This window comes from Magnolia sinica, chromosome 4 (assembly GCF_029962835.1).
Source record: "Magnolia sinica isolate HGM2019 chromosome 4, MsV1, whole genome shotgun sequence".
In the NCBI taxonomy this organism is placed as follows: Eukaryota; Viridiplantae; Streptophyta; class Magnoliopsida; order Magnoliales; family Magnoliaceae; genus Magnolia; species Magnolia sinica.
Genome location: NC_080576.1, coordinates 72,105,874 through 72,118,656, shown reverse-complemented (window position 1 = coordinate 72,118,656; position 12,783 = coordinate 72,105,874). Strand labels below are relative to the sequence as shown.

The following is a 12,783-nucleotide window of genomic DNA, read 5'->3' as shown; positions in this document are numbered from 1 at the left end:
TTGGGCTTATGCTTGAAAATTCAAGGATGAGGTCTTTGGTGTGTTTAAATTGCTTCATGCTATGATCGAGAGAGAGAGACTGGTAGATCATTGAAGTGCATCCACACTGACAATGGTGGTGAATACATCGGTGACTTTCATGAGTATTGTAAGTCCCTGGGTATATGGCATGAACAGACGGTTCCTAAGACCCCCCAGCATAATGGTCTGGCTGAGCAAATGAATCGCACTATTGTATAGAGAATCAGATGCATGTTATCCCATGCGAAGTTGCCCAAGACGTTCTGCTGAGAAACAATGCACCCGGCAGTGTATTTGATAAACAAGTCTTCATTAGCCCCGTTGAATGGAGAAGTACCTGAGAAGGTGTGGACTGGACAAGATCCATCATACAGTCATCTCAGGGTGTTTGGATGGAGGGTATTCGTTCACGTACTAGAGGATAAGAGGTCCAAGCTCGATATTAAGATCAGGCAATGTGTGTTCTTGGGGTATGGTGATAAAAAGTTTGGCTACAGATTGTGGGATTTGACTGAGAAGAAGCTCGTCAGGAGCAGAGATGTGGTTTTCTTTGAAGATCAATGTATTGAAGACATTTGTAAGCCAGAAAATACGCAGCCTAGTTCCAGAGAGCTAGAGGATATGGATCCGGTTATTCCTCCCGTGGTGCCTGATGACGAGGGAGTACAGCAAAGTGCAGAGGATGAGGAAGTTCCTACAGAAGATGGACCAGGGGAGCAGCCCCCACTTGATCCACCTGTTGAGCTACAGGTGAGGAGGTCATCTAGAGACAGACATCTGTCCAAGAGATACTCGCCGTATGAGTACATTATGCTCACTGATGAGGGAGAGACAAGATTATTCTAAGGCCCTAGCCAACGAGCATAAGGGGGAGTGGTTGAAAGCTAAATAAGAGGAGATGGAATCCTTTCATAAAAATCACAACTATGATATGACAGGCAACATAGACTCCAGGAAGTCTACATCGGGGTTCATGTTCACGTTTGCAGGGGGAGCGGTCTCTTGGCAGAGCAAGCTACAAAAGGTCATAGCATTGTCGACGATAAAGGCCGAGTACATTACGGTCACAGAGGCATATAAAGAGATACTTTGGATGAAGAGGTTCCTACAAGAACTTAACCTGAAGCAGGAGCAACACGTGGTCTATTACAATAGTCAAAGTGTTACACACTTGAGCAAGAATCCAAGTCAACACTCCAAGTTGAAGCACATAGAGATTCGGTATCACTGGATGAGGGATACTTTGGAACAAATGGTGTTACAGTTTGAGAAGGTCCACACGGACGATAATGGATCAGACATGATGACCAAGGCATTACTCAAGGGCAAGTTTGAGGTTTGTAGAAACCTGACTGGCTTAAAGAAGGTGAATTCTTCCTGAATCGGAAAGGAAGAGATTTGATAAGATTTTTCCTCCTCAGTCCGAGTTGCTCGACCGGTCGAGTGAGCTGCTTGACTAGTCGAGTGTGCCACTCGATCGGTCGAGTGGTGCTCAACTCAAAGTCCAGTGAGTTTTTGGTTTTGAAATTCCATGGTTCTCAACCAATCGAGGGTCAGGCTCGACCGGTTGAGGACCCTGCTCGACTAGTCGAGGTTACGCAGATTCAGTCCGAATTTGGTGCGGACTGCATAAATTGGAGGCGGTTTCGCAAGAGGTGCGGAAGGGAGTTGCCTAAACTATTAAATAGGGGTCCTAGAGTTATTTTAGGGTAATTAAAGAGGGTTTCCTAAAGCTATCTGGGGGTTCTCTAAAGGGTTTTGGGGTTATCAAAGGCGAGAGAGAGAGAGAGAGAGAGAGAGAGAGAGAGAAAAGAGAGAGGGGAGGCTTGTGAAAGGGAGATTCTGCTTGTAGAGGTGATCTACTTCGCAGTCGACGTCTCAGCACTTTTATGTCCTCATGATCGGTGAGATCTTTCCGTTTTCTTTATTCTCTTATTGTTCATCCACTCCTGCGTGAGTGAAGAAGGTTTGATCCAAGCGGTGTGTGCTTGTGATCGGTTGTAACGTTCTACTTCATAGTGAATTGTTGCTCTGGACGAAGTCCCGTGGTTTTTACCTCTTTTAAGGTTTTTCACGTAAAAATCTCTTGTGTCGTTTGGTTTGTACTTTGATTTATTTCATTGCTTTATTATCCCATAATTCTGGTGTTTTTGGGAGGTTAGATCTTAAGGTTTTGTGCAACGACCCCCAACATATATAACATAAATCACATTTAATCTCTGCTTTCATGGTCTTTGAGGCTTTTTGCTCTGGAGATGGATGGGAGCCTGAGTATTGCTGTGAAGGCTTTAATTGGTGAGTCTTCTGCATTTTCTTCTTTAATGTCATTCATTATTTCTTTTTTGTTTTGTTTTGAATTCAATTTGTGTTTGTTTTAAATAGAGATAGGTAGGGGTGTTCACGAGTGTTTGTTCTATTCAACAGTTTATAATAGTATGTGTTGTCTTTCTATATAAGGCTTGAATGATAATATTTCTAGAAATCATGTAAGTGCTCTATCATCTCTAAGATTATTGATCAACATCGTATGTTATCCATTATGATTACAGCCTTAGCTTATACGTTGGAGTTTCATTTCTTCTTATTCTTTCTGAGAATCTTGTAGTGACATATGTGATTGTGTAAGTGGATCCATCTTTCTTAAAATACATCTCATATTTAGGTAAACAAATTTGAACATTTAAGTTTTGGATATATTGATTGTTTTAGCATTCAAACTTGTTAAGTTGCACACAACTTACAAATGGATTAGGCAAGGTCTTGCATGGGTCATTATAAACTCATCTCAGACCATGATTTTTATCATCAGGTTTAGTAGTATACAAAATGCCAATCAACTCTCTAGATTATTATTTTTTTTTAAAAAAATGAAATAGATACAAATCTAGTCTGTATCTGTTGCTATGTTTGGGTACAAAAAATATAGTTATGAATTATATCTATAGCCATTGGTCTTATAGCTACGGATTTATTTTGTAGCCCTTGTTTTAATAGTAATGGCTACGGTACCAATGGCTACGACCATATGTCATTAGCTATGGCTTTTATCTGTAGCCTTTGATTCTTTCAGTAGTGTGCTTTCATCTTGTCGTCTCCCTAAGAAATATCAGGATAAACTCATACCATTAACTCTGGCCTAAAAAACATATAGTCATTTGTAACTCAAATATATCAAAAAATCCTCTTAATTGATTGCTAATGTCCTTGACTGGGGTTATTTTGATATTGACTCATGAGACCCACAACGAAACATATATTAAGCCTAGTACATAACATCACATATATAACACTACTTGTTACACTAGCATAAGGCATAAATGATAGATTGTATCTCGATATCAGACTTGTGACACATATTTCTACACAATTTAGAGTATTTATCAATTGAACTTTCCACTAGACCAAAATTGTGTATTTTGAATTACTCCAAGATCTTCTCAATATAAGATGTTTGTGACAATGTTAGTGCGTGTTGATACAAATTAGGTTCATCCTCATCTACTGCATAATATAAATATAAAATTAACATTTTATTTTAATAAGTATCTTAGAAAATTTTCCTTGTAAACTTCGTTGTAGCTTTAGAACACTGAATGATGTGCTTTCACTATCTCCAAAAATCGTGGGAATACTTTAATTACCTAGTTAAATTATTACTCTTAGTTTATTGAATTATTTTCAATATCTCATAAAGTTCTATATTTATCATTACCTTCTTTCTACTAAGTTACTTTCCCACCACAAATATTATGTCTCAGGATAATTTCAACTTATCTGCCATGGTATACACTACTACATAATGTTTGAAATGGATGGAATACTGAACAAATCTATTCTTAATTATTTTTATTATTATTATTTTTTTGTCTTGCTTACTTCTGTTCAGAGTAGGAATTAATACATATCGCAATAAACTTCATAAATGTAAATCTCCTAATAACAGTCTCCTGCCAGTCTGTAATTGATATGGTATTTTGAGAACTGATTTTGAGAGAACTCTCTTTAATACATACAAAATTATAAACAATGAATCTCCCCAAAAAATAGTTTACAAATTTATTTGAGCTATTATATATTTAACCATATCTAATAAAGTTTTATTTATTCTTTTAGCTACATCATTTGCTAAGGGGTGTAGAGAGTAGTATTTTATTGAACAATGCCAACATTCTCACAATAGGACTTGAAAATATCTTAAATGTATTTTCAACCTCTGTTTATCCTCAATAATTTGATCTCCTTGTCTAACTTTTTAAAAATAATAATAATAATACTTCTAGTCTGTATTTATGAAAATAATCAAGTGCTTTAGATTTTTGAAGAATTAAATATGTTGATCGTACATTGAGTAATTATCAATAAAAATTATAAAAAACTGAAGACCATTTTGTGCTTGTTCATTCAATAATCCACATATATCACTATGCATAATTTGTAAAAGTTCTTATGATCTTATTGCCTTTGGAAATTGATTCATGGTTATTTTTGACATGATATTACAAAGGACCAATCTATCCTAGTTAATGTGTTTAGAAATCTATCACGTGCTAACCTTATCATTCGTTCTCTTCCTATATGTTGTAATTCAACATATGCTACTTAATATAATAGTAACATTAGTTATACTGAATAAATAACGAGCTACTTGGCATTGATGAGAAATTATTTACCACATCTAGCTTAAAGAGGTTTCCTGATAATTCATCCAAGTATTACATTGCTTTTTCTTTCTGAGACCTTATTTTTATAAAATCTTACATCGAAATTCTTTTTAACTAGACATGTGATAGAGATTATATATATATATTTTTTATTATTCTCATTCTGGGAGAAAACATCACTCCTGAGTGTGATAATGTGTAAATCCACAAAACCTTCAGTCTCTTATCACATAATTCATTTCTCCTAAATCCATAATCTATTTATTAAAATTTATATCAGCTATCAATTCAAACATAATTAATTGATAAAGGAAAGATTGTCATTTTACACTTAGCGCAGTTCCTAGCCCAATGGCCATGCCTATTGAGTCTTTTCTTATTATACTTCTTTGGTTGCACAAATTCAGCATTTATGTCACAAGATTGTGGAGGTTTCAGGGGTTGGTATTAAGGTGAGTACAATCGATTTTAAGGTGGATATGATTGGTAATGATGTGTTCATTGTAAGCAACGAGGTTAATATGATAGAAATGTAAAAGAATGAGTGCATTGAATTAACTTATGGGAGAACTTGTGTTCTAGATAATGAACTAATGGGAGAAATTGTGTTCTAGATAATCAAATATACCTGTTCTAGCTTTCAGCAACAAAAACCATATTATTTCCAAACTCAACCTTGTGTTCTAGATAATGAACCAAGGTCCTTAAAGGTCTTGATTACCTTATTGTGATTTAAGATATCCTTAATGTAGCCTCAAGAGTCCAGTGGAGATAAGAACATACTTATAATTTTCTGATTTTCAATTAGGACAACCGACAATTCACAGATTTGTCACCATCTGTTCCATTTTCCTAATGCGGTCAGTAATGGCGCCTCTAATTGGTATTTTGTATCCATCAAAATCCATTTACATTTTTTTTTTTTTTTTTTTTGAATTCAACATATAAGATTTTTAACATTTGATTTGACTAGGGCATCCCATTTTTTTAATACTATTGTGATTTCATATGAGGAAATTAATTATTTATGCATAGAGCTCCGAAGAATATTTTTAACTGTTCTACTTATCGAAAAATTCTCATTCTTTATCTTTGGTTTTCTTGTAATGATTTTTAGTGTGTACACCATTTTATCCATGTAGTAGAATCTTAATAGACCTACACTAATTATCAAAGTTGTTCCTGTTGAATTTCTCTCATTTCACAAGAACAATGATAATAGATTTGGATACCATTGCTTGTCAGTACATCAAGTGAGAGAGGTCGTATATTAGTCAAAACCAAAAAACATATTCAAGACAATTCATTTCAACTTTATTCATGCACAATCACCACAAGTAATCCACATGGTGTCACTCAAACTCATTGGCACAAGGGCAATATAGTCATTGTCAATTTAGACCAAAAGTTTCACTTACTAAATTGGGCATAGTAAAATTGATAAAAGATGAGAAAGACAATAAAAGGGCCCACCATTACGTTTATTTGCCATCCAATCTGTTCATAAGGTCACACAATCCTGGATGAAGGGAAAAAAGCAAATATCAGCTTGATCCAAAACTTGTGCCCCCAGGAAATTATCAATGGTAGGTGTTCCATCCCCACTGCTTTCTGTGGTGTAATCCGCTTGATGCTTGAATCTGCCTCATTTTTGAGCTCATGCCTTAAAATTATCTGTCGGTCCACATAAGTTGGTGACATCAACACACTATGCAATCCACTTCCAAGTTCACTTGCCTTAGCCTGCTCTGCTTGTGATGATATGTGGAATGCTGGTAGCCAAGGGTTTTATATAGGTCTGTTAGTAGGTAGAACACACCATCCTAAGGTTTTTTTTTTTTTTTTACACGGCACATTTGAGTTGGTGATTGAATGAGTAGCATGGAGCCTTGTATAGCACCATAGCAACATTCATGTTCTTCTTCAAGCACTATACTAAACGCTCAGGTTGTATTTTGTAAATTTCTTCTTTTAGATCTTCACTCATAAAAGTGTTTTCTACACCCATTTGTAGAATTTTAAGTTATATACAGACCCCAAGTTGATAAAAATCCATATAATGGATAGTATTGCTATGGGTGCCTATGAAAGAAGCCCATCTTTTTTGTTAAAGCTTTAACAACCAGTCTTGTCCGGAAATTTTCCGTTGCATCTACTTTTCATTTTCTTTTTAAGATTCATTTACAACCTTTGAATGCACATTGTGGGTACTGAACACCTCTTAACAGTTAGGAACCATCATGTGAGTTGATAATCAATCAAAACCATGACTGCACAAACACACATGCAAGCTTTTATATGGGTGTTTCCTCTGCCAACCATTTCCAATATGAGACTAAAGTTTATAACCCATTTTAGGAACTTTTGGAGGAAGATCTAGAAAATAAAGGTATCTTATATTCCTGGGATTTTTCATTGTAAGCCAAAAACAGATAACCTATAATCATTGAATATTTCAAAAACGAAATTGGTGGCAACATCTTCAAAAAAAAAAACAAAAAAAAAACCAAAATTAATTATGTTGTGAAATTTTCAAATAGATCCATACCATTGATGGACCATGGATAAAAATATTCTCAATGGAGAAGTCCTACATGTGGGATGGATAAACCTGAAAATAGGTGGTTACAAAAGAAAATACAACAATGTTCTACAATTAAATGAGTAAAGGCCAGGAGAATTGATGGCTAGGAATTTTCAATATGGAGATTTTGGGCATGGTGAATCAAAGCTCATTAGGTCAACAGTTAAAATCATTGAATAATGTGTATCCTACAGTATAAAATCATATAAATCTTCATTGCAGTTTCCTTACCTCCCCAAGTTAGGTAAAAAGGTCAAAATAATATTACCAACTCGCTCTCTCTAAGAAACATGCATCCTTAGCATACAGTTGTATAATGAAAAATTGAATTATATTTATACAATCCTAAGAAATCCAATGTTGATGCTCTTTTGCCAAACTCATGAACTAATTGAAACAATGCTTAAGGCAGGCAAAGCCCAGTTTGCTACATAACTAAAGGGATTTTTTGAGCCAAAATAGTATATAAGTTATATGTTGCCCGCTTGCTTTCATTGCGTGTTCTTGTTGTAGAAACGTGCTTGTTCTCCCTTCAGTGTGCATTCTTCAACCGATGATCGAAGCCTGAGAAAACCTGAATTGGCTACAATTCAACATTATGGTATGGGTGGTTCACAATAAGCTACTTGATATGGAAGCATCCACGAATATGCTTGGGCTTGTCGTGACCATTTGAATCAAGAAGGATGCTGCTACCTCTGCATTTTAGCCTTCTTCAATGTATGTGAAGTTTTGGATGGATATGGTTGTGCCCATTAGAAATACGAAGGTCAAGCATTTGGATTTTTGAAAACTAGGCCGGAACATAGTTGCTACTGTTGACTTGTTTGCTTGAAATTGGAGGACCTGCCCTCATCATGATACCTTGCAATAAGGCTATCATCTGCAAGGAAGAATAACCTACTTGAGATGGGGTCCTTGATTATACTTAACCAAAACCATATATATAAATGCTCACCGACACTAATCCGGCGCACATGATACTGAAGCCAGGAAAATAAAACGGTGCTTTCTGTGATAGGAAGAGAGCTGGAAGAATGTGACAACATTAGCTACAAAACAATATTTCTGGACAAGCGATGTTTTAATCAAATGAACCAGTTACCTGTGAGCGGAGTGAATGCAAAAGGAGACATGATGTTTGCAAAGGAACATATGCCTGAAATGCACCCTTGAGCCTTCCCCTGCAATGATTTGGATCTGTTATGGAATGGGGCATTGATATGCTACAGGGATGATTTGGAAACTTTATTGACTATCAAACCATATTTGCCATCATGATTAAAAATTTATTTGCTTGCTACCGAACTAGCTCCCAACAATTTGTTTATTTTCTAGCACCAAATCATAACATTCCAGTGTGGAAGTATGCCTAAAAGATAACTACAAATTATAGTTGCATGATGAAACATGAAGGGAAGTAACATCAAATTTCAGTTGTGGAACAGGAATGCATCTATTTCAAAATATTACCAAGTATAAACTACCAAGCGTGAGTAAGGTTAGTCTGAAACATGATTCAAAGTCAGACTGGCATCTGGGTAGAAGGGTCGTGCAACAAGTTATAAATATAGAAATATCACCAATTCATTATATAATTATGAAAGGAGTTTCATCCAGGCAAATGATTTATTGATATCAATTAACTCTCCAAGTGCATAGTTATGTATCTTTGCAGAGGACCCTCTCAGCTGCTGCTAGATAATGTTTTGAAACAAATTTTGGAGTGAAAAAAGAAAACAAAAGGCAGCAATGGTAGTTAAAAAATTCAACAGAGTCAATAACGAGTGCATTATCAACTGAAAATTCTGACTCCACTGGCAGAGAAACTACCTGCTCATCTGGCCCAACTTGTTTGGATACAATGCTCCTCATCTGCATACATGAAACTGCATCTTGAGGAAGTATGCTCAAACCAATAGAACAGGACCGAGGAGAAATAAATACTTACACATGGGGAGATTAAGCAAACCATAATTGATAATGAAGAAGCAGCATAAGGAACCTGCAAGTCAATAAAAATGTTAGAAAAGATGGTGCTATGAACATTACAAAATAAAATAAAATAAATCATAACGTCACGTCTTGCATGTTTCTGTTTAAAAGGAACCTTTTGTTTATGTGATGGGTGGTTGCCACATCGGTTGGGAATAGAGGAATTCAAAGTCAATTGCTGGTTATTGTTTTCTTCTGCCCATAGTCTAACAGGTGAATGTATTTCACAGCTTTAGGACATTTATATTGTGGTTAACATATAGAAACTATTATTCTCCCTGTAAATTTCATTTTACATGGTTCACATTAATGAGAAAATATAGATCTTTTATGCGTTTTCTTGCAATACATTTTCTACTTAATGCTACTTTTTCTGCTTTAAATCCTATTTATTCGGCCTGCAGTTGTGAGCACACAGCCAGAAAAAAAGGCAAAAAAAAATATCATCTCTTTTATAAATGATACCTCTATTGATCCGTAGGTAAATCAGTACACCATTTACAAATAATTAGTCCTATAGAATTAATGCTAACAATGCAAAGTGATGGAATTGTTTACCAGTAGACAAATCTATGCAGTGAACTAAATAAAATAGCATAAGGGCAGGTGAGTGCTCAGTGAATGCACTCTACATTTGAATCAGGATTATAATCACATTATAAAATTAAATATCATTGGCAATTGAAAAAATTGATTAGCATGCCAGAACATTTATGCACCTACAGGAAACCTGTGCACTTCGAATTTGGTTCTACTTGTAAAGATTAAGAACATGGCTACCAAATACAAATAGAAATTTAGGAAAACATAACCATAATTGAAAGAGAGCTATGTAAATTGAATTGGAAAGAACAAATGTGAAAATATCCATTAAATCAATGAACCATAGAGAAAATTTGACTGCAAAGAAGCTCATGCAAGATCTGATGGAAAATAAGAGTAAAAAGTCATCAGCTTAGTTGCAGAGAGTAGTACCCAGGAGGACCACGATAAGGCATAAAGAAACATCTGCAGCATTCCAAATCACTAGTCAATTACTCTAGGACTGATAATTCTGTCTTATTGCATAGAAGACACTATTACTGAAAATTCAACAATGTGGCAAAAAATAAAGGCAAGGTAGTTACATGTCCACAGCATGCCAAGAGCCCTATCCGAAGCAACTTCTCCTCTCCTAAAGTAGGTGCTAGCAGGGGCATGAGAAGCAACTACACGAAAAATTCAATTTCAAGTTGCACATGATGCTTCAAAGATATAGAAAAGAAGGGAAAAAAAAGAAGAAAAAAAGAAGAAAGGTATGCCTAAGAAGCTACTAATAGAAAGCATTTGGAGCACAGTGACATATGAAACAAACCTGTGAGATGGCCCCGGCAACTCCGACTATTAGCAATAAATCTGCAAACTGATCTTTGTTAAAGTGAAACTGTGCTTTTAGATAGAACTGCATTCAAAAGAGATGAACATAATTTTCATTATACATCAGGGATCGATTGAGAGTTCAATTTTGAGGAGGCAGTGCATGCAACTGAGTTAGTACTAATTTCTAAGTACAAGCACATATTGAATAGTTTACTCGTTTGTTAGAGTATTTTCAATGGTTCATGCCTAAGATTGCAATCTTCAAAGATAATGAAGAAAAACTTATAGTTTCAAATGTTGAGTTCCTAATATATTTGGAAAATGTCTTTATTTATATTTCCTTTCCTTTAGGGGTTGTTTGGATCCCAATAAGTTCTACTGAGTTCTACAAGTGGGAAGTCACTTATAGGTGGTATTTGGGGGAGGAAATTCACCCTGTAAGTCACGACTAATAAGTCACTTGTTGGAAAAACTACCAGGAAACTTCATGGGGCTGGGGTGAGAAGTCACTTCCTTGTATGTCAGGTGAAAGTCACTTACAATTTAAAAACTTAGAGCCATGCCATCCAAACAATCCCTTGTAGTGTGAATATCTCCACTATATACAACCCACCGAGTAGTGTTTGGCAAATTTGCCCCCGCAATTAGTTGGAGGGGCATAAACTTTCGATCTTAAAAGGAAAAGGAGAAGTGTCTGGCCCTTCAACTGAGGGCATTTTTTAACATTTTAATCCATTTGTGCGAGTAGCCATTTTCACATACTAAGGAGCTCGTGCAACAAAGATCCGTGGGGGGCCATTGTGATTACTTTGTGACATTCACTTGGGAAGTGTCTGGCCCTTCAACCGAGGGCATTTTTTTGACATTTTAATCCATTTGTGAGAGTAGCCATTTTCACTGTGTAACCTGCATACTAAGGAGCTCATGCAACAGAGATCCAAGGGGGCCCATTGTGATTACTTTGTGACATTCTCTGTATATCTATTGCACGCCTACTCATGTTAGGACATCTGGCTAAAGTCAAGGTTTAAAACTAGAGTGGGGCACAACATCGGATAATGTGAGAAAGAGTTGCCAACCATGAAAGTATTTTGCACACCCTTCTCTCTCTCTCTCTCTCTCTCTCTCTCTCTCTCTCTCTCTCGCACACACACACACTATACACTAACACTCTCTAGACTCCCCCTCAAGTTGGTGGAGCATAGATGTTGATCATGCCCAACTTGTCATGAACACGATGAAAAGCATCTCCACTTAAAGACTTTATAAGAACATCAACAAGTTGATCCCCGGATCGAACAAAATGGGTGATGATTTCCTTAGAAGCAACTTTCTCCTGAATAAAATGACAATCAACCTCAATGCACTTGGTGCGCTCATGGAAAACCGAGTTATGAAGGATATGGATGTGCAAACACATAACGTTCGAGACAAAATACTATGCTCTTGCAAGAAGGATTCCCTCCCCCCCCCCCCCCCAATGGAGGGTTTTGATTGAACATTGAAACTGAGCACACTTTATGATAAAACACTTTAAACACATAAAACACTTCACTCCTAGATTTCAAGAGATAAACCCAAGTCACGCATGAATAATCATCAATAAAAGGTGACAAAATATTTAAATCCAAAAGTAGAGCTAACTAGGGCTGGTCCTTAGACATCTGAGACGAAAGCTTATAAAACAAGGAAAAAATAAAAAATAAAAAAAATCCAATGTATGCTTCAAAGGATATTGACAAAAATTGTCAATGAAATGTCGTAGAAGCGAAACCCAAAGTAGAGGAGCAACAAGCTTAGTGCCCCGAAGGTCACAATACATAATTTAAGGAAAGAATCAACTCTCTTGTTATTTCTAAAAGGAAAGTTTATAATATTAATTCATATAATAAATTTCTCATCATAAAAGTTTCCTGCTTAAATTGAATTTGCAGTTTGTTATTCTCTCACCTATCAAGTAGAGATTGACCTCCATGGATACACTAATTCATTCAAATCAACATGAAGACATTGAACTAACAAATCTGATTACTTCATCTACTATGAATTTATCCATATCATAAATAAACCTCTGAAGAACAATAAACTTTGACCTGTGTAGAAAATAAAATACTCATTGTTCAATTCCTAAACTTGACCTGATACGTGCAGTATTTTCTTTAC

At 35.9% G+C, this 12,783-nt stretch overlaps 1 protein-coding gene across 2 annotated transcripts in view; it reads right to left on the bottom strand.

Moving 5' to 3' along the window:
- Positions 1-7,546: 7,546 nt before the first annotated feature.
- The window catches only part of LOC131243207 (uncharacterized), a 30,181-nt gene continuing 24,944 nt past the window's right edge, over positions 7,547-12,783 (bottom strand). Inside the window, exons 7-14 of one of the 2 annotated variants that reach the window (XM_058242379.1) lie at positions 10,616-10,702; positions 10,389-10,469; positions 10,237-10,269; positions 9,218-9,271; positions 9,100-9,141; positions 8,372-8,450; positions 8,225-8,295; positions 7,547-8,149 (exon numbers count right to left, since the gene is read on the bottom strand). In XM_058242379.1, the coding sequence (XP_058098362.1) occupies positions 8,060-8,149; positions 8,225-8,295; positions 8,372-8,450; positions 9,100-9,141; positions 9,218-9,271; positions 10,237-10,269; positions 10,389-10,469; positions 10,616-10,702 (537 nt within the window). In that variant the 3' untranslated portion in view covers positions 7,547-8,059. The remainder of the gene's footprint in view (positions 8,150-8,224; positions 8,296-8,371; positions 8,451-9,099; positions 9,142-9,217; positions 9,272-10,236; positions 10,270-10,388; positions 10,470-10,615; positions 10,703-12,783) is intronic. The other variant, XM_058242380.1, reaches the window with a different exon arrangement.